General features: G+C 42.4%; 1 protein-coding gene across 15 annotated transcripts in view; it reads right to left on the bottom strand.

Moving 5' to 3' along the window:
* Positions 1–22577, bottom strand: part of DYSF (dysferlin) — a 222678-nt gene that overhangs the window by 22709 nt on the left and 177392 nt on the right. For all 15 annotated transcript variants that reach the window (XM_068979193.1, XM_068979167.1, XM_068979199.1 and 12 more), the window contains 4 exons: positions 13303–13401; positions 7408–7536; positions 6935–7090; positions 1668–1759 (listed from right to left, as the gene is read on the bottom strand). In XM_068979193.1, the coding sequence (XP_068835294.1) occupies positions 1668–1759; positions 6935–7090; positions 7408–7536; positions 13303–13401 (476 nt within the window). The remainder of the gene's footprint in view (positions 1–1667; positions 1760–6934; positions 7091–7407; positions 7537–13302; positions 13402–22577) is intronic.

Raw genomic sequence — 22577 nt, 5'->3', positions numbered from 1 at the left:
ACCTGCCACCTAAAGGGTGTCAGATGAGCAAAGTTTGCGCTTGAGATGGGCCCCTCCTCGCCCACGTGCTCCCTGGTCCTGGACCTGCAAGAATGGCGAGGGCAGCTGGAGGGGGAGGCACCTGGGCAAAGCCCCTCTGCCCCTCTGCATACCTCTTGCCAAGGTGTACATGCTGTGCCCAAGGTGGACCCTCCGGCCGTCTCACGTGCTCTTGACAACACATGAATGAGCGTTCTGGTTACCAACTTGAGACAGTGGGTTTCTAGCAAAGTGGACTGTCTGATCCCGAGTGGGAAAGTGGCCTGCCTGCCATGGTTTCCACTCAGGGAGTGAGGAAGATCACCTCATAGAACAGATGTTTATAGGAAACTGGTAGACAAAATCAGAGTTGTCTTTGATTATGTCCCAGGCCTACGGCTGGTCAACACGTGGGTGATAGAAACAAAGAGCTTCTGCTGTGGACTTGGGAGGCTTGAACCACAGAGCAGGTGATCATGATCTGGGGGCAGATGGCAAACAGCGAGGAAGAGGCGTGTTCTACACTCACGCTCCCACCTTGCCCTGGGCCCTGTGTGGTCCCCTCAGCCTGGGGCCCCATGCCAGCCACGCACACCAAACAGGGTTCCTCTCTCACACCTGCCATCCTCCCCGCAGCCCTGCCCTCCAGTTCCAGCTAGGCGGTGACTCATCACTGGCCAGGGCCGTTTCCCCTCCAAAAAAGGCATAACACTGGTTCATGAATCCAGTGTGCTGCTTGACAATATCAGTACATGCCTTCTCCAACAGGCGCTAGAGAAATAGCCGCCAACCTCTCTCAAGATTCTCTTTTCTATACCTGGGACTTCCCAGGCAAGAATACTGGAGTAGGTTGCCATTTCCTTCTCCAGGGGATCTTCCCAACCCAGGGATCAAACCCATCTCCTGCATTGGCAGGTGGGTTCTTTACTGCTGAGCCACCAGGGACGCCCCTTGACTAAAATAAGCTCGCATCCAAATAGCAAGCAGGTCAGAATGCCTGGGAGCTAGTCCCTGCAACGAGCACTGCTTCTTCCTTCCTCATTCTTAGACTTCAGGAAGTATTTCACTCCCTTAAGTCCACGTCCTTTTACTATCTGCCACAAACGAACCAGGAATAATAAAAGAAAATAATCGTTAGATGCAATAGGAATCCTGATCTAGATCCTAACACAGTAACAGGACATTCATGGGGAAACTGGCAAAATCCTAATAAAGGCTAGAGTTTAGTTAATAGTAATGCAATAATATCAATTTCTTAATTTTGATACATGTTAGGTAAGATGTTAATGGTGAGGGAAATTGAGTGGTGGGTATACGAAAACTTAACTGTCTTTGCGATTTTCCTGTAAATCTAAAATTATTCCAAAGTAAAAGTTGATCTGAAAAAAAAACAGAATAAGGAGCAAATGTATGCTCTGGCTTTCCATTTAAATTTCTGATCTTCGAGGTAACTGTTTAACTAGGAGCTTCTGCAAGGACTTAAGGAAGAACTAGCTGAGGTTACACCCCCACAGACATGCAAGATTTAGGGAACAAAGCTTTGCTCCAGGAGACAGGGACTTCCCAGCGGCAGCCACATCTCTCCCACTGGGCTGTGGGTTATTCCAGACTGGCACCTCCACCCCAAGCCCCAAGCCACTCCAACTTACTTTCCAAATACAGGCTCCAGAGTACAAGGGATATAGTTGTCCTGGTCACTCACCGACTTCTTCCCTATGGAGATCTTGACGTAAGGATCACACTGCAGGAAGAGAAGGAAACACTTCAGTGAAGTCACCTTCCCAACACGTCTCTGAGACTCCTTCACTGCTCTGCTCTCAAAGGGGTTGGGGGCCCAAGAGAGTTGGAATCCCCTGGGCGTGCCTCCTGAAACCCTTAGGAATCTGAGTCCTCTGATGACTAGCCTTACTATGGTGACACTTTCAAAAGAACACCACTCTATGCTGAAAGCCAAGAAGAATAACAGAGCTCTTTGGGTTTTCTTGAAGGGGATGACCAGAGTCTTCTCACGACTTCCAACAGAGAGAATTCCTAAACAGCCTTCCTGGACAGCTTTGCCTGTCCCTCAAGTTTCATACTCGGGATAGCTATGAAATCCCTCCCCCACTCCCAGCTCTGTTGTGCTCTCGTTCACCTTTACATTCTCTGCCCAGCCTCCATGCCCCCGACCGGTGAGCTGCCAACCACATTCAGCCCCAGAAAGTGAAACGAAGTCCATGCCCTTCAGTTCAGTTCAGTTCAGTCGCTCAGTCGTGTCTGACTGCGACCCTATGAATTGCAGCATGCCAGGCCTCCCTATCCACCACCAACTCCTGTTGTTCACTCAAATTCACATCCATCGAGTCAGTGATGCCATCCAGCCATCTCGTCCTCTGTCGTCCCCTTCTCCTCCTGCCCCCAATCCCTCCGAGCATCAGAGTCTTTTCCAATGAGTCAACTCTTCACATGAGGTGGCCAAAGTAATGGAGTTTCAGCTTCAACATCAGGCCTTCCAAAGAACACCCAGGGCTGATCTCCTTCAGAATGCACTGGTTGGATCTCCTTGCAGTCCAAGGGACTCTCAAGAGTCTTCTCCAACACCACAGTTCAAAAGCGTCAATTCTTCGATGCTCAGCTTTCTTCACAGTGCAACTCTCACATCCATACATGACCACTGGAAAAACCATAGCCTTGACTAGACAGACCTTAGTCAGCAAAGTAATGTCTCTGCTTTTGAATATGCTATCTAGGTTGGTCATAACTTTCCTTCCAAGGAGTAAGCGTCTTTTAATTTCATGGCTGCAATCACCATCTGCAATGATTTTGGAGCCCCCAAAAATAAAGTCTGACACTGTTTCCACTGTTTCCCCATCTATTTCCCATGAAGTGATGGGACCAGATGCCATGATCTTCATTTTCTGAACGTTGAGCTTTAAGCCAACTTTTTCACTCTCCTCTTTCACTTTCATCAAGAGGCTCTTTAGTTCCTCTTCACTTTCTGCCATAAGGGTGGTATCATCCGCATATCTGAGGTTATTGATATTTCTCCCGGCAATCTTGATTCCAGCTTCTGCTTCTTCCAGCCCAGTGTTTCTCATGATGTACTCTGCATAGAAGTTAAACAAGCAGGGTGACAATATACAGCCTTGACGTACTCCTTTTCCTATTTGGAACCAGTCTGTTGTTCCATGTCCAGTTCTAACTGTTGCTTCCTGACCTTCATACAGATTTCTCAAGAGGCAGGTCAGGTGGTCTGGTATTCCCATCTCTTGAAGAATTTTCCACAGTTTCTTGTGATCCCACAGTCAAAGGCTTTGGCATAGTCAATAAAGCAGAATAGATGTTTCTCTGGAGCTTTCTTGCTTTTTCGATGATCCAGATGTTGGCAATTTGATCTCTGGTTCCTCTACCTTTTCTAAAACCATGCCCTTAGCCTAAGTATTTTCCCCTCATTTTTTAAATTACAGTAAAAGTTATATCAATAATATATGTCAATCTTAACATATAGTTAGATGAGTTTTGACGAATGTATATGTAGTAGTACTCTTTACCATCTGAGCCACCAGAGAAGCCCATATGTAGTATATAAATTCATATTATATACACATAGTATATATACATATACATTGTAACATATACATATATATCATGTATATGCATAGTATATATACATATGCATTAGTGAAATAATATTTCATAGTTGATATATATATAGTATATTCAGAGCATATATATATATGTGTGTGTGTGTATCTGTGTAACCAACAAACCAATACATGACTCAAAATACAGAACATTTCAGTCACCCCAGAAAGCTTCCTCATTCCTCCACCCAATCACTCTTTACCCCATTCTAGTTTCTATTGTTGTTTCTACTAGTCATTTTCAACTTCTGTGACCCCACAGACTGCAGCACGCCAGGCCTCCCTGTCCCTCAGAGTTTGCCCAAGTTCATGTTCATTGCATCAGAGATGCCATCCAGCCATCTCATTCTCTGATGCCCTCTTCTGCTTCTGCCCTCAATCTTTCCCAGTATCAGGGACTTTTCCAATGAGTCGTCTGTTTGCATCAGATGACCAAAATACTAAAGCTGAAGCTTCAGCATCAGTCCTTCCATTGAATATTCAGGGTTTATCTCCCTTAAGATTGACTGGTTGGACCTCCTTCCTGTCCAAGGGACTCTCAAGAGTCTTCTCCAGTACCACACAGTTCAAAGGCATCAGTTCTTTGGCATTCTGCCTTCTTTACTGTCCAGCTCTCACAATCCATACGTGACCACTGAGAAAACCATAGCCTTGACTATACAGACCACTGTCAGCAGAGTAATGTCTGTTTTTCAACACGCTGTCTGGGTTTGTCGTTGCTTTCCTGCCGAGAAGCAATTGCCTTCTGATTTCACGGCTGCAGTCACTGTCCGCAGTGATTTTGGAGCCCAAGAAAAGGAAATCTGTCATTACTTCCACCTTTTCTGCAGTATTGGGGCCAGATGCCATGGTCTTAGTTTTTTTAACATTGTCTTAAGCCAGGTCTTTCACTCTCCTCTTTCACCCTCCTCAAGAGGTTCTTTAATTCCTCTTCATTTTCTGTGATTAGAGTGGTGTCATCTGGATATCTGAGGTTGTTAATGTTTCTCCCATCTATCTTGATTCCAGTTTATAACTAATTTCTATTACTATAGACTAAAGGTTCATTAACATCACATAAATAAAAGAATATACAATAAAATAATAAAAACAAGAAGCAGCTGCCACTTGCCAGGCCAACAGCCCCATCGTGCACACCACCCCAACACGCGCTTCGAGCCTCTGCTCCAGCAGTGGAAATGGGGTGCCCAAATCCTCCACACTCCCAGTCCACTCCCCCCTTAGGACAGGGTGAGTGGGGTCCAGGCTCATACCCCCCAAAACACACCAGTTTGAGTGACATATGTGACGGGGCCAGGCTGGGGTCCTGTCTGTGACCTCTGCCTCAGCCGATAGAAAGGGAGAGAAATGGCTGGATGTTTTCAGCCCAACCCAGCCTCCTACGAGCAGCAGCATTCCCTCAACTAGCCTCGGAAGCAGCCAGGGCCAGAGTGCTTGGGTCAGTCTCGGCACCAGGAAGGCCTGAGGTGTAGGAACTTGACCACAACCACATCTTGGAGGCCGTGGATGGTGCCTGCGCTGGGACTGCTCCATCCCACTCTGTGATCTCCCAGCAGGGCAATGGAGCTTTTCTCGCCTTGAAGAGCAGGGCCGCAGGGATGGGACACCAGGGCCCTCCCACAACCTAGGACACAGGCTAGGCCTGCACCTGTCTAAAGGGACACACGAAGACCCTAGCTTGCACGTCTGAACCCCACCGCCCCTCACTCTGCCCCACCTCTTCCTCTTTCTCTCTCTTCCCAACAACACTCTGCCCCTGCCCCCATTTCCCTGCAGCTCCAGACTCAGGCTCTCCCTCAGTCCCACTCCTTCACACAACAGTCAGGATTAGAGTAAGTCAGGGCAGTGCCCAACTCAGGCATAAAATTTAAGGGAAGGGCAAAAACTTTAGTAATCAAGATAAACATTTTAATGTGATATTTTAAAAATTAAAATCAATACCAACAAGGGAATGCAAACTAGTACAGCCACTATGGAGAACAGTGTGGAGATTCCTTAAAAGATTGCAAATAGAACTACCTTATGACCCAGCAATCCTACTGCTGGGCATACACACTGAGGAAACCAGAATGGAAAGAGACACGTGTACCCCAATGTTCATCACAGCACTGTTTATAATAGCCAGGACATGGAAACAACCTAGATGTCCATCAGCAGATGAATGGATAAGAAAGCTGTGGTACATATACACAATGCAGTATTACTCAGCCGTTAAAAAGAATACATTTGAATCAGTTCTAATGAGGTGGATGAAACTGGAGCCTATTATACAGAGTGAAGTAAGCCAGAAAGAAAAACACCAATACAGTATACTAACACATATATATGGAATTTAGAAAGATGGTAATGATAACCCTATATGCAAGACAGCAAAAGAGACACAGATGTTTAGAACGGACTTTTGGACTCTGAGGGAGAGGGAGAGGGTGGGATGATTTGGGAGAATGGCATTGAAACATGTATACTATCATGTAAGAAACGAATCGCCAGTCTATATTCAATACAGGATACAGGATGCTTGGGGTTGGTGCACGGGGATGATCCAGAGAGATGATATGGGGTGGGAGGTGGGAGGGGGGTTCAGGATTGGGAACTCATGTACACCCGTGGCTGATTGGTATGGGAAAACCAATACAGTACTGTAAAGCAAAATAAAGTAAAAATAAAAATTAAAAAACAATTTTTTGAAACAAAAAATAAATAAATAAATAAAATAAAATAAAATCAATACCAACAGTCCATGATGAACAAAGCAATCAAAATTTTGTATAAAGACAGGACCAAGATTATTTATTTTTCCTTCTACTCCAGCCTCCACCATGGCCAGGCCAGCACAGCTGCCCATCACGCTCCATCCCTCCTTCTTGCCTTCCCACCCCATCCTTGAAAGTCCCACCAACACCATTAATGTCCCTTGTCCTTATGCCTTATCCTTGTGCTAAACCTATGCTAAGCAGTTTGCTCCCAAACTTTTCCCAATGTTTTTAACTCCTAAAATATGGTTTTCTTCTCCCTCCCCACCTATTAAAACTTCATCAACCCTTAAGAATTCTATTCCTTCTAGGAAGTCTTCCTTATTATCCCAAAGTTGTGTACTGCCTTTGGGCTTTTCTGACCTCCTGGAGCACTTGGCCTTGATAGAACTCCAACACCGTAACATCTCAATTTTGTATATGTTCGTTTTCCCACTTACTGTGAACTTCCTGGGGCAAAGATTATATCCAAATCCTGCAGCCTCTCGATACCCGGCCTGCCATTTACTCTAGGGGAGGTGAGAGCTCCGGGGATGTTACCTTCCCATTGGGATCCTTGGGCTGCAGGCCAAATGCTCGGATAATGTAGACTCGGACCAGGCATTCCTGGGGCCCCTGGGAAGCCAGCTGGTGGAACTGCCTCGGGGGCAAGGGGATGGCTGGGTCTTCTGGGAGAGGATAAATTTTGAAGAGTCCCTGAAAAGAAGGAGGGGTCAGCTTTCACTTTCATCATCATTGTCACCAAGACACTCAGCACTATGTCCATTACTCTCAAGTCTGTCAGAGTCATCACCACTGTGATTATGAAGCCCAGTGCAATCCCATCACCCCCATCAGATTCTGCATCAGCAGCATCAACGCCACGCCCACCACCTCCATCACCCACATAGCCACCAATCTCAGCACTGGGGTCATCACTGATATTACTACGGTACTTCTGCCCCTCCTTCACTCATTGCTGCTACTCCCATAGTTGGGACCCATGAGCTAGAGACATGTCCTCAAGGACTTACCTTAAACTCCCCAATGACTGATGGGTCTTCAGTCTCCTCCTGAGTCTTGCCCCGGTAGAGCTTGAAGGTATTACAAAAGTCAGACAGGCCCTCAAAGGCCTTCACGTTCTCCAGGGGTGTGTCATAGACCTGCCACAAGTGGGGACGAGAGAGGGGTACAAGGGAAAGAGAGAGAAGTGGGACAGCAGGGAAAAAGGAAGCATGACAGAGTTCAAGTAACAGAAGGGACAGAAAGAAAAACAGCGGGGGGACCAGAAGTAGTTTTGAGAAAAAAAGCCAAGAGGAGGGTAGGTTGGTGGGGGTGGGTGGAGGGAAGAGGGGGGACCAGGAAGAGAGGCAGAGAAGGAGAGGAAAAGGATGCAAGTCATGGAGATGAGCAAGAGAGAGGGGGGAAAACAGAAGGAAGACATTTGTTCAGCGCCATTGAAAGGCAGGGTTTTCTGATTAATCCAATATTCTGAATACCCAAGAGTCATCATCTACATGAGTGGTGCATTTCTTGAGAATAAGATCACAGTCAAACACATAAATGAAAAGTTAACTAACTTTTTATTGGAACATCAAAGACAGAACTCTAGAAAATTCACAAGTCAGCAAAATGCTGACTGCCCAGGATGTCCAAATGGCAGCGAATCAAATTTCTCTCCTCTCAACAGCCAATGATTTTTACTTGTTAGAGTAGTGCTTAGATTTAAATGCAGCAGTGGTTTTCTAATATAGATGATAAAATGCACCTAACTAATAGTGAGATTAACCCACTTAATATGCATGCTTAATTGGTGTATCTGAAACTGACCAGCAGGACAGTCGGCCCTCCATATCTGCAGATTCCACACCCAGTTGCTTATTTCTGCTTCTAGTTTTATTATCTTCCTCTTCATACTATTTTAAGCATTTTTTTTCCTTCTAATTTCTTCAGTTGAAATTTTAATTACTTTGCCCCCTCTTTTCCGATAAGGAAAACACTTAAAATTGCTACTGCCTTAGCATTGCCCCGTTTATTTTGATATATAATGTTTTCATTTTCCTTTTCTTGGCATTCCATAATAATAGTCTCATTTTTACTTTTTTAATCTAAGAGTTAAATGTATAGTTAGTTTTCAGCCTTTTGTTTTAATTAACATAAGTTTTCAAGGCTATAAGCTTCCTCTGAATACATCTTTAACTGTAACCACTAAGGTCTAACATATAGTGTTTTATCATTGCTTCCCAAATATTCCACAGTTTTTTTCAATATATTCTCTTTCACCAAGAATTGTTAGAAGAGAGTTGCTTTCTTTTTAATTTTTCAGATAGAAGTTTTTTTTTTGACTTTTGAGCTTGTTATTAATTTCTAATTTTAGGGCCTTATAATCAGAAAACATTGTCAGTGGTACTTCCATATTTTAACTTTGTTAAGATTTTCCTTATGGCTTATTACATGGTCAGTTTTTATTGCTTTTATTCATTTTATGGAGAATAATTGCTTTACAATATTGTGTTAGTTTCTGCTGTGCAGCAAAGTGAATCAGTTATACAAATATCCCCTCATTTTTAGATTTCCCTCCCATTTAGGTCACCACAGAATAATGAGTGGAGTTCCCTATGCTAGACAGTAGGTTCTCATTAGTTATCTATTTTATACGTAGTAGTGTATATATGCCAATTGTGTAAATGTGCCATAGGGGTGTCTCTATTTTCAAGCCACCAGGTTCAATAAGGCTAATAATACTCTTAATAATTATTACTCTGGTATTCTAGAGTGGAATTATACAACGCTTGTCCTTTTGCAACTAGCTCATTTCACTTAACACAATGTCTTAGAGATTCACCCATGTTGTAGCATGTGTCAGAATTTCCTTCCTTTTTAAGGCTGAATAATATTCCATTGTATGTATATATCATATTTCGTTTATCCATTCATCAGTCAATGGACATTTAGGATATTTTCACATTTCGTGATTTGCTGGGTTTAAATAATATCTGTCAATTCTCCTATGTCTATAATACGACTATCAATGTCCTTACTCTCTGTCCCATCCTCTTCCATCCTTTATTCCAATTCATCCCCTAGGAGTCCCTCGAAACAGGCTCCTGGGAGCCATGCTACCTGGCTCCTCAATGTGCATACCTGTGTGTCTAGCCATTATGCATGAAGGGCAGCTTGCCTGAATGTCAAACCTCTGGGTCACCTTTTATTTTCCTGATGATCTTACACATGGTGCTTTGTTGTCTTTGAGAATTAAATGCCATAGAGAAAGTGAAGCCACTTTGATTTATTTCCTTTTCTTAATTATTTAAATTTTTATGGAGGGAGAAGATACGGCTATTCAAAGGATTTTTTTCTTTATCTCTAAAGTTCAGTAACTACACTGGAAATATGTCCCAGAGTTGACCAATCTGGGTCAATCTTTTCTGACGTTCTGACATAGCAGAACTTCTAATGTGCATATTCAAGTATTCTTTCAGTTCTGGTGAAGTTTTATTAAACTATTAACTGTTTGCTTAATTTCATTGTTTTGGTTGTCCTCCTCAGAGACTCCAATTATGCAAATGTTGGATATCCTTTCCCTGACTACTAATATTTGTCACTTTCTCGGCATCTTTTTATAATTATTTACTTCCATTTCATTCTGTCCCGTGCGCCCCTTCCTGTGTTTTCCAACGTGGCCATTCTGCCCCATGCTCCTTCCAATTTCAAGTTTTCTTCTTCCTTCCTGGATCCTACTTGCTCACATTTCACCTCTTCTCATCTCATCATCCCTTGAGTTCTTTCATTTCTGCTTGCATTCACACTGCCCCTGTTTCTAAAAAGTTCACAGTGAAGTCTTTCATCTCATCTGCTCCTTGGAGAAACTTTTCTGGTGGGTATATATCCTCTTCTTTTGGTGAAGTTTTGTTTTACAGTTTCTTTCCTTTTTTCCTTAGATTTTTAAAATAATTCTGTACTATTTCTTTTCTTATTACTTGTCACTAAATGGGCTGAATTTTCTTGACCAGTTATTTCCTTAGTTCCCACAACAGAGGCAGGCTGTTCCCTATAAATATGGCTCATCCATGTGATTCTTGTGTAACTCCACCTTCTTTATTTCTCTGAACCAAACCAGATCTAAGAGGCTTTTGCCACCAGCCTGAACCTGTCTCCAAATTTCCCATGTCCATTATTGTGAACAAAGAATATAATTTTTATGTTTTATATTTTTAACTGTCATGAAAAGTTTCAAGCACACACAAAAGTAAAGAGAACAGATAATAAGTCCCCATGAGTCCACAAAGTCTGTCTTAAGTAATTATCGGCATTCTTTCATTAGGAAGTATGAGGGTTTCTGAAGTCTGCTACCACCGTGACCTTTCATCATTTTCGTGCATCTTCTCTTCATTTACGGCCGAGTGGCTTTTACCCAATCTCAGTTGCCTTTGGACAGCCCTTACATGTATTTTGGAGTCTGCGGGTTTTATTTGTTTCCAACTTTTACTGAAAATGAAGTTTGTGGGTTTGAATGATTTCCAAGAGAAAAAGGGAAAAACGCTGACTTATGCAGGCATGTTCATACTGGAAGTCCCAATAAAATATTTTTTAAATTTCCAAGTGGTTGGTCTTTTTGTTTAAACTTTTGTTATTAATTTCTCATTTTAGTGCATTTAAATCTGCCTTGTATGATTTCTGTTTGGGGTAACTTATCACTAAACTAATATGTGATCAAGTTTTGTAAGTGTTCTCTGAGCATTAGGAAAAACGTATTTTCTAATTTTTAATTATTTTTATTCTCTATTTTAAAGCTACTCGATGTAGCTTAGAAAGTGTTTGCCTTGTTATTCATATATTTCATTTCCTTATTTATTGATTGCCTATTTCATCTAAGAAAAAGGTACATTAAAATCCCACTGCAACTTTAATTTCTGCAATTTCATACTTTCACATTTATTACTTTATATATTCCTATCTACTTTTGCTTTAAGGATTTCTAAGCTTTACTGTTCCATACATTAACGTTTGGAATTTTTGCACTAAGATGTACATCTTTTATTTATACAAAACACTCCATTTTGCTTCCTTTGCTTTTGACTTTAGTTTCAATTTGTTTCCCCTTTCTTTGCACTTATTTTGTTTGCCAAAACATTTGCTTTTTTAGCCATTCTAAATTGTATTGCCTTAGAAGTGTCTTTGAAAGGTAGTATAATGAAATTTTACTTTTGCTGTAGTCTAAGAGTCCTAATCACTTAGTAAAAGAGTGTAGCCCATTTTTATTTATAGGAAAACTAGCATTTATCCTTTTTCTGTTGTGTTTTTATATGATTTAGTTTCTTCTATGCCTTCTTGCTGTATCTTTTGTTTTCTATCTTTTCCTATCGAGACCATGAGTTGTCTTTTCCCCTCTATGATAAGTGATTTCCAAAATATGATTTGTTTCCCTTACCCACTGTGTACTCCATTCTCTCCATAATGCTACAACGCTATTTTTCAAAGACCCATATTGGTGGTGGTGGTTAACAATCCCTAAAGGATCAGTGTCTCTTCCAGGTCTGCTTCCTCCCCAGAAACAGGTTGAATGCATTTTGTTTTTAAATAACCCATTTTCACTTGGAAACTGCCAGAGGTCTCCTCAGAGATCTCCTCAGATCTTCTCTCCTCAGAGAGGTGTGCTGGGTGCCAGTTCAGCATCCAGCATCTAAGGAACCCGTGAGGGTGCCTGGGCCATGGGCCACCCTGGCAGGAGTCCTCATTCTTACATAGCTTTTCTTATTCTTTTGGCAAGGCCACAGGACCACATGCCAGACTTAATGTGTCGGACCTTCTTCCTGGTACACAAATAGTTCTGTCTCTTTGCCCAGCCTCATACACCCACCTACCAAGTCAACAAAGGACTTGCGGCCTCGGAAGGCCTGAGCCTTCTGACCGCTGGTGCCCTGAGGCTCATCTCTGCCCCTCCAGGTCTCCAGGTACAATCACACAGGGGCCTCCAGTGTGCCAGAGGCAGCCCTTGCCACCCTGCGAGATGGCCTTCCAGAGTGACCACCCACCACTTCAATGACCCTCAAGCTCCTTTCATCCAGTCCCCTTTAGGGAGCTCCTTGGGGTTTTCTCGCGCGTCTGACAATCTTTGCCCCTCTTGTTCTCTACGAAGGGCTGCCAGGCTTAGCAAGTGAAAATACAGGACACCCAGTTAAATTTGAATTTTGAATTCAATATTTTTTTTCAGATTCGAATAAACTATTATTCATTATCTATCTGAAATTCAGTGTAACTGAGCATCCTGAATTTTACCTGGAAGCCTCTTCCAGGACACTGTATAACTTTCTTCAAGGAGCAGTTTTGAGTCACCTCTGGTTATCTTTTTTAATAGGAGTCTGCTTTTAAAAAGTATAACCATATTTGTGGAATTTCCTCAAAATACCAGAATTTGGCTGACTCACTCCTGGTTTTGTGTTGTTCTTGAGGCTCTGGGGTTTTTTTTCCACAGAAACAGAGTTTACCATATTTTTATATGTGCTGGGTAATTTCTATCCCAATTGCAGAGGTGGGGGAGTCAGAGGTACATTCTCACATTCTCACATTGACTTTCCTTTTCATTTTCATGGAAAATTTTTATAATAAAAAAAGTTCAAATAACTTTAAAAGAGACGGAATAACAAACCCCAGGGGTATAACAAACCCTGAGTACTCATATTCAAGCTTTAATCATTCAATATTTTACAATTTCGATCATTTTTAATATTTTTAAAATCTATCAGAGGGCAACCCACACCATCTAAATAACTCATCCTTACTTTTCTTAAGCATTTAAGAAAGTTAAGCAGATCCCAGGCATCTTGTCACCCATAAACATATATGTATAGATGTATATTATCTTTTGGTTGTAACTCCTGGTGCCCAGGGACCACTGGACTGAAGAGGACATTGAGGAGAGGGCTTACCTTTAGAGTGTCAAAGTCCTTCTCTAGGTAGGACCCACACTTTTCACTCTCCCCAATGGAGGCAAAGAATTTGCTCCACCAATCTATGAACTCCTCCTCCTGAGTGGGTAGAAAACAAGAAACAGTTTCAGAAACAGAACTTGCCAAGCAAGGTTCTTCTGGATGAACACCAAGCAAGGCTGATGGGCTGGCCTGGACCACAAATCTCTCCTGCTGGGTGAGTTCAGAAGAGCAAAGAACTGGAATTCCCTGCCTCTTTAGGGGCCGACTGCACAGTCAAGAAAAAGGTCTTCACACCTGCTTGGTGTTGAGAAGCAGAGGCTCTCGCCCTGGCTCTGCCCCACCTTTACCATGTGCTTCTGTTACGCTCCTGGGGCCTTCCTTTTCCTTTCTGTGAAGTGGGCTCTTCATCACAGTCCCCCCTGCATTCCAGGAGTACACTGAGGCTAAACTCAGACCATACGTTGGATAACTCCTTGGGAGGAAATGTCAGTAAAATATTATTTATTAAAAAATTACAGTAGGCCCAGGAAAACTTAAGACACCGAAGAACTATTCTGATCCCCAATCTCCAGACTCCAGCAAAAAATAAAAGCTTCCAAAATCAGAACTTAGCCTCCCCTAAGGTCAAATCAGGGCAGAGCCCCTGAAATTCAACAAATGCTACGTGCCCATTATTAAAAAGATACACAGTGCTAGATGGGGGAAAGGAGGTGAGAAGAAAGGAAGTTTGGGACAACACGTTCTCTGCCCCTTCACATGTTTATATTTGTGGGAAAAGGTGGGTGGGTATGTTGGGGCACACACTGGTGTCACCCCATTTTTAACTCCTCCTGCACGTGGCGTGTCTGCAGGCCCTCTTGGCTCTTGTGTCTAGAATGCTCCAGCTGTGTCCTGTCCAGGTGCCCTGTCGCACAGGGAGTCAGCAAGTTCCCTGAAGGTGGGATCATCACTCCCCCTGGACCTCCACCAAAATCCCACCCAGGCCCAGGCCCTGGGTCTGTGCTGTTGGTACCAGTAACTCTCACCCAGTACCACAGGAAGGGCACTGGACAAGGTGTCAGGAAAGCCCATCCTGGGGCCTGCTTTTCTCCTCTGTGTGAGGCGGTCAACTAAGGGATCTCCCAGGAGCCTGCTCTGATTCTACAAAATGAACTGAATTCCATCATGAGTTTCTGGGAATGCTGGTGCTCCCTTTAAACCAATGCCTAGCCCATCCAGCTCTAGGTTATTAAGGGTGACTCAAGCTGGAGGCAGGCTAATGGAACCTGAACAGGTACAGTGGGGAGAAGGTGAAGTGAGGTTCTCAGAGTTTCGACGCATTCTGGAAATATGGCCCTAACATCGTCTGTGTGGCCAGAATGTGGTACCCAGACACACAGCACTAGTGGACGCCAGAGCGACGCTGAGTCTACAGAGTCTCTGTCTGACCAACTTACCAGAAGGAGCTTCTGCAGCCAGAGAAGGGAAAAGAGGTTCAGATGGGTTAAGATACAGAGTAGCAGAGCTTTCAGGGTTTTAACCACTCTCAAAAAAGCCAGCAAGGCAGACACCAGTCCTGATGTTTTAAGTCCAATTTGAATAAAAGATGTGAGGGATGAATAAACACAAACAGACACACATATCAAACTCATACCATCACTGACACGTGAAAGAACATATTTACACACTCATGCCCAAGAGACATATATACGCTGAAATGCACATATACCCCCCACACCACAAAGTACACACACTAACACACAGGCAAACATGTACACAGAGGTAGGAATGGTTAGAATGGAATTCACGTTAGCTGTTTGCTTCCTCCTAAGTCTATCTTTCCTTCCCAAGATCAGATACTTTAAAATTTGCCTTCATGACTCAGGCTCAGAGTCAGGCATAAACAGACAACAACCAGTGTGTTTTGTACGAAGAAATGACAGCAACACAATAGTTGTGGGAAAGTTATTACATTTCCCTCAGTCTTGAAAAACCAAGTAAATTTTTTAAAAGAAGACTATGGAAACAGAGAATCTGAGTAATATGATTAACAGTGTCATTTAAATAGACAAACACCATGTATTCTAAAAACGGAACTTATACCTTCTTGTCCAGTACCACTGGAGCACTTCAAAAAAATTAAAAGCCACAAAGCAAATGTCAATAAAGTCCAAGGAATAAATCCATTATCAGTCACACTCTCTGATCTCAATGTAATAATAAAACTAGAAATGAATGAGAAACTCAAAAATCCCAACCTTTTAGAAATTTAAAGATGTATTCTTAAAACTTTTCTGAGTCAAACAAAAAAACAAAACTAAAATCACAGGTCCTTAGAAAATACCAAGAGTAAGAGGGCTATGCCTGAAAATTTAGTAGCTAAGTCTGTACTCAAAGGAAAATTCAGTCTTAAATATTCTTGCTCGTATACAAAAAGAATGAAAATAAATAATCTGATAATTTTAAAAGTTAGAAAAAGGAAAATCAAAGGAAGATTAAAATTTGAAAATGGTGAGTAGAACGATGGAGAATATTGTAACTGATAATCAAATCCCAGAGTAAACTTTCAAAAAGACCAATAAAATAAACATTAGATTATTTATTAAATCTAATTAAAAGTAGGTACACCATTAGGAATAAGATCAAATAAGATATTATGGAGAGAATAAAAATATTAAGAGATTTGCTACACTCAAATCAGTGGGAAAACCTTGGAAAATCTAGATGACGTAGGCAACTTTCTAAAAAATATACAAACTGCCAAAACTGATTCAAATGTAATAGGAAATATGAAGAGATAACTTCCTGAAAGTGGAAGACATCTCAGAGAACTACCTCCAAGACTTCAGACCAGGTGGTTTCTTTGGAGGCAGTTTCTATCAGTCTTTCAAAGAAAAAATGATCACTGCACCGCACAGAAAAAAGACGAGTTTCCCCCATTCATTTTGTGAAGGCTGACCAGGACACACACACACACACACCAGTCCCATTCCTGAATCACGAGGTAAGTATCCTAGATAAAAATACTAATGAGTAGATTGCAGCGGTATATCTGGCTTGGTCAGGCTGGATAATTCCAGAAGGCAGGAGTGACTCAGTATGAATAAGCAAAGAGAGAAAACCCTAGTGATCATCTGTAACAGAAATTTGCAAACTATGGCCCAGCAGCCAGCCACCTGGCTTTGTCATTTACATATTGCCTGTAGCTGCCTCTGAACTACAGCAGCAGAGCTGAGTAGCTGTAATGGAGACCCTATGACCCCAAACCTAAAATATTTACTATCTGGCCATTTAAGACAAACTTTGCCAATCTCTGATCTACAATAGGCAAAAAAGAAGGGAATGTGAGACGTTGTTAAATTCTTCAGTTATTTCTAAATGAAACTCTCATTAAGAATAAAAGGGAACTTTCTTTGCATTACAAAGACTATCTTCAAGCAACAGCCAGCATTGTACTTAACAGTACCAGGCTTTCTTCCAGAAAGGAGTCTGGCTCTCACAGTGTTCAAATCCTGTCACTCCTAATTGTGCGACCTTGGACAAAACTTCTTGGTGCCTCAAGGGTCTCATCTGTAAAATGGAAAAATACTAGTACCAATCTGATAGAGTTATTGTGAGGAATAATGAGTCATATGCATAAAGTGCTTAGACAGTGCCTACCACATAGTGTCACCAACAACAGTATTGTTTGTTATATGTGGAGCAGGTTAGCTTCTGGCCGAGGACTGGCTCTCTCCCTGCCTGCAGGAGCATAGCTGGCCACAATCTCCCCAGAAGGCAATCGGGGTGCATGCTTCTATAGCCCTAAAAATGTGCCTACACTGTGATCCCTCACTCCAATTCTAGAAATCTATTCAAAGAAGGGAGATAAAGTATAAAGACTTACTACACTGATAACAGGGAAAAGCAATTTAAGCATCTGACAATAAGGAGATTTTTGGGGTAAATTGTACATCCATGTGATTAAATGTTGTACAACAACAAAAAATGATGTTGTAAAAGTGTTCACTGACAAGAAAAGTTATTCACAACTGATGATGAGTTTTAAAAAAGGTTAAAAACTGAATAATGAGAACTCTTTTTAGTTAAAAGATCAAACCCCAAATGTTCACAGCAGTTATCTGTGAATGATAAAATTACAAATGTTTTACTTCTTTTATTTTGTGTATCACTTAAAGTTTTATAATTTTTCATTGTGTACATGTATTCCTTACATAATTTTAAAGCTGAAACCTTTTGAAAACAAAGAACAACAGGATACTTCAAAACACACCACCAAGGAAATGAAAAGATAATTCACAGAACAGGAGAAAATATATGCCTGTGTGTATCTGGTAAAGGATTTGTAAACAGAATATATAGAAAACTCATACAGTCCAAAAATCAGAAGACAAACAACTCAATAAAACTGAACCATGGATTAAAATAGACTTTCCTCAAGAGAAGTTATACAAATGGCTAATAAGCACATAAAGAGATGCTCAACATCATTAGCCATCAAGGAAATGCAAATAGAAACCACAATGAAAGAACATTTCACACCACTAGGATGCCCATAACCAAAAAGTCAGATAATAAAAAGTGTTCATGAAGATGCGGAGAAACCAGAACCCTCGTTCACTTCTGGTAGAAATGTAAAGTATTGCAGTCACTTCAAAAACCGAGGTGGCAGCTCCTCAAAAGATTAAACAGAGAGTTACCATACGACCCAGGAATTCTCCAAGAAAAATGAAAACTTATGTCCACACAAAAACTCATACATGAATGTTCATAGCAGCATTATTCATAAAAGCCCCGAAGTAGAAACAATCCAAATGTCTATCAATGAATAAAGAAAATGTGATACACCCAAACAGTGGCACATTATTTGATAATAAAAAGCAGTGAAGAACTGATAGAGGCAACCACATGGATAAACCTTGAAAATGTTATGCTAAATGAAAGAAGTTAATCACAGAAGACCACATATTTCATGATTTCATTTGCATGAAATGTCCAGAATAAGCAAACCCACGGAGACCAAAAGTAGGACTAATGGTTGAGAGAAAATGGGAGACAATTGCTCTTGGGGTATATTATTTCTTTTTGGAATAATGAAAACATTCTGAAATTGACGATGGGTGATGAGTACACAACTCTGTTAATAAACTAACAACCACTAAATTACACACTTCAAATAGGGGCTTGTACATATGTGGATTATCTCAAAAAAAAAAAAGCTGTTAAAATAAAAAAGAACAGAAGATAAAACACAAGCAGATAACCTCTAAAAGAACAAAAGCAGAAATCAGAGTTTAAAAAATTTTTGAAGAACTAGCAACTGACCACCAAACAGGACCTGTCTTACCACACTCAACTTTCCCTAAGAACTCTCAGCTGTAATTTCTTCCTCCCTCCAAGTTCCAGGTGATTTCTATGGCTGGTTCTCCTTAAGCACACTGGTGAGAAGCAGAGCCAGTGACCTTCCTAACCCCTGGTAAACCCAGCTGACTGGCTGCTCAGTGACTTTTGTCCCCTTTTTATCCCACATCCCACAGGGAAATCCTCTTCCAACTGCCCTCATTCTTGACAGAAATCATACGCGTTGCATAATCATAATTTACATCCTAGCTAGTTTATATTTCGCCCCTTTGCCCTCCCCCACTTGTAAATTCCCTGGGCCCTCTCTTGCTGCATTGTATTTCTGGCCAACCCAACCTAGGTTTAAACCCAGCTCTTTCCCATCACATCCAATGCAGCTTAAAAAGAGCAAACCAGAGGCTGGTCTCACTCCAAGCTCATGTCTCAGCCTCAAAGGGGTCCAGTGCTGTCATCCACTCCACCTCAGCTCCGTGGGTCTTCGCTCTCCTTCCTCTGAACACACCAGCTCTCCATATCTTCTCCTTTCTGCCCAGCCCTCTTACACCTCCTCCTTGTCATCACTCTGCGCCGGTGACCCTGCTTCCTCTTTCTTTTAAAACAGAAGCATCAGAAGAGACCACCCCACCCCTCCACAAGCACACCAATACTGGCATCGCACCTGTCTTCCCTCCTGCTTACGAAGTGACTCCACGTGCACCCTGACCCAAGGCTACCCCTGCACTCATGCTTTCTGACCCCCTCAAGGACGTGATCTTCTTCATCCTCTCCTTGTCATCACACTTCCTTTTCTCCTGGATCATTCCCATCGGTGTCATAAATGGAACACTGCTGCTGCTACTGCTGCTAACTCGCTTCAGTCACGTCCGACTCTGCGACCCCAGAGACGGCAGCCCACCAGGCTCCCCCGTCCCTGGGATTCTCCAGGCAAGAACACTGGAGTGGGTTGCCATTTCCTTCTCCAATGCATGAAAGTGAAAAGTGAAAGTGAAGCCACTTAGTTGTGTCCGACTCTTAGCGACCCCATGGACTGCAGCCTACCATGCTCCTCCGTCCATGGGATTTTCCAGGCAAGAGTACTGGAGTGGGGTGCCATTGCCTTCTCCAAAAAGAAAACCCTCCAATCCCACTTTTGGTTCTCATCTTCTTTCCCCTTTCACAGAAAAACATCTAGAGTTGTCTACACATGTCTCTAATTCTTGTTTTTCCATTCTCTGCGCCACCAAAACATGACTGTCAAGGTCACCGAGGACTCAGGCCTCCTTAGTCAACCAGCAGTAGTATCTGATGTAAGCAGTCACTCCTCTGTCTGCGAAATATCCCGTTTGCCTTACAGAGCATTATAGCCGTGGTCCTCCCACCCTACTGGCCATACCTTCTCAATTTCTGCTGATTCCTCCTTGTCACCTGAGCTCTGATCACTTGAGTGGCCCAGGGCTCCATGCTCAGACCTCTTCTCTTCCCCATCCACTCTCAACCCCCGGGATTTTCCTGGAGTCTGGCATCTTTAGTAACATATACACTGAGGAACCCAACATGACTCTCTCCAACCTGCTTGACTCCTCTGAACTCCAGCTGCCTATTTAACATCTCCAGCTGGACATCTAATAAGCTTCTTGAATGTGCCATCTCCAGAATCCAGTTCCTAATCGCCCCCACCCACCTGCTCCTTCCACAGTCTTCCTCACAGAAGCAAGTACAACTCCTTCCTTCCAGATGCTTGAACCAAAACCCCCGCAGTCACTTGGGCCTCTTCCTCATGCCCCACATTCCATCCATCAGCGAATCCTATTGGCGCCCCCTAGAGGACACATTTGGAATCAGACCGCTTCTCCCTTATCACTATGGCCTCAGTCCCCATCACCTGAACTATCGCAACAGTCTTCTAACTGGCCTCTCTGCTTTCTCTCTTGCCCCCAAATCTATTCTCAACACAATAGCCACGCACATCGGAACATGTCGCCTCTCTGAGCAAATCCCCCCAATGATTTGCCAGCTCACTCAGAATAAGGCCAAAGCCCTTGAAAACAACAAGCCCCTCACACCTCCCGCGTCTCATGTCCTCACTTCTGCCTCATTCATGCTGTTCCCACCCCAGTGGCCCACCCAGTCCATGAACCTTGCCAGCACTCTCAGGCTGCTCCCAAGAGGAGCTCTATTCCTCCCACAGATCGAGCCATGGGTCACTGCATCACTTCCTTCAAGTCTCGACTAAATATGATCTGTTTACCCTCCTTACGCACCTTATTTTAAATCACGATCGCCCTCCCAGCAATTCTCACTCTCCCTTCCTAACTTCTTCTCCCTAGTAATTATCACCATCAGACACTCGCTCCATGTATTTTAATTAGGTTCTTGTTTATTATGTCCCATAATGGCAGAGATCTTTATCTTTTTGAACACTATGTCCTCAACCCTCAGAACATTACCTGGCATGTATCTGGAGGCCAGTAAATATTTGATGGATATACGAATGCCTAAACAGCCAGGGGTGGGAAAGCTGGACCCTTGGCTTTTAAATTTCCTAAAGCAGATAATGTGCCATTAAAAAAATAGGTTTAAAAGGTTGTCCTTTTCAGCCTTCTCATACTATATACAGAAGAGATGAACGTATAGAGAGGGAGAGGAAGCAAGAACCAGAGATTTGTGGTGACTTTTTTTCATATTTTTGCTTTGTTATTAACGTATATTTCAATCTTTCCTCTTTTTAAATGAATGAGCTGCTCAAAATTAAGATTAGATCTCTTAAATATCTAGAGTTCACAGTTTTATTTTTGTTTTTTTAATTTTTTATTTTGTATTAGGGTATAACCAATTAACAACGATGTGATAGTTTTCAGGTGAATAGTGAAGGGACTCAGCCATATACATGTATCCGTTCTCCCCCAAACTTCCCTCCCATCCAGAATGCCACATGACATTGAGCAGAGTTCCATGTGCTATAAATAGGCCCTTGTTGGTTATCTATTTGAAATATAGCAGTAAGTACATGACTATCCCAAACTCCCTAACTATCACTTTCCCCCAGGAAACATAGGTTCGTTTACTAAGTCTGTGAGTCTCTGTAAGTAAGTTCATTTGTCTTTTTTTTTCTCAGTTCAGTTCAGTGGCTCAGTTGTGTCTGACTCTGCAACCCCACGGACTGCAGCACGCCAGGCCTCTCTATCCATTACCAACTCCCAGAGTTTACTCAAACTCATGTCCTCATGATGCCATCCAACCATCTCATCCTCTGTCCCCTTCTCCTCTTGCCCTCAATCTTTCCCAGCATCAGGGTCTTTTCACATGAGTCAGCTCTTTGCATCAGGTGGCCAAAGTATTGGAGTTTCAGCTTCAACATCAGTCCTTCCAATGAATATTTAGGACTGATTTCCTTTAGGATGGACAGGTTGGATTTCCTTGAAGGCCAAGGGACTCTCAAGAGTCTTCTCCAACATCACAGTTCAAAAGCATAAATTTTTCGGTGCTCACCTTTTTTTATAGTCCAACTCTCACATCCATACATGACTACTGGAAAAACCATAGCCTTGACTAGACGGACCTTTGTGGACAAAGTAATGTCTCTGCTTTTTAATATGCTGTCTAGGTTGGTCATAACTTTCCTTCCAAGGAGTAAGCATCTTTTAATTTCATGCCTGCAGTCACCACCTGCAGTGATTTTGAAGCCTAAAAGAATAAAGTCTGCCATCGTTTCCCCATCTATTTGCCATGAAGTAATGGGACAAGATGCCATGATCTTAGTTTTCTGAATGTTGAGCTTTAAGCCAACTTTTCCACTCTCCTCTTTCACTTTCATCAAGAAGCTCTTTAGTTCTTCTTCACTTTCTGCCATAAGGGTGGTGTCATCTGCATATCTGAAGTTATTGATATTTCTCCCGGCAATCTTGATTCCAGCTTGTGCTTCATCTAGCCCAGCATTTCTCATGATGTACTCT

The sequence above is a fragment of the Capricornis sumatraensis genome, chromosome 1 (assembly GCF_032405125.1).
Source record: "Capricornis sumatraensis isolate serow.1 chromosome 1, serow.2, whole genome shotgun sequence".
Taxonomy (NCBI): Eukaryota; Metazoa; Chordata; class Mammalia; order Artiodactyla; family Bovidae; genus Capricornis; species Capricornis sumatraensis.
This window is presented reverse-complemented; position numbering and strand designations above follow the sequence as displayed.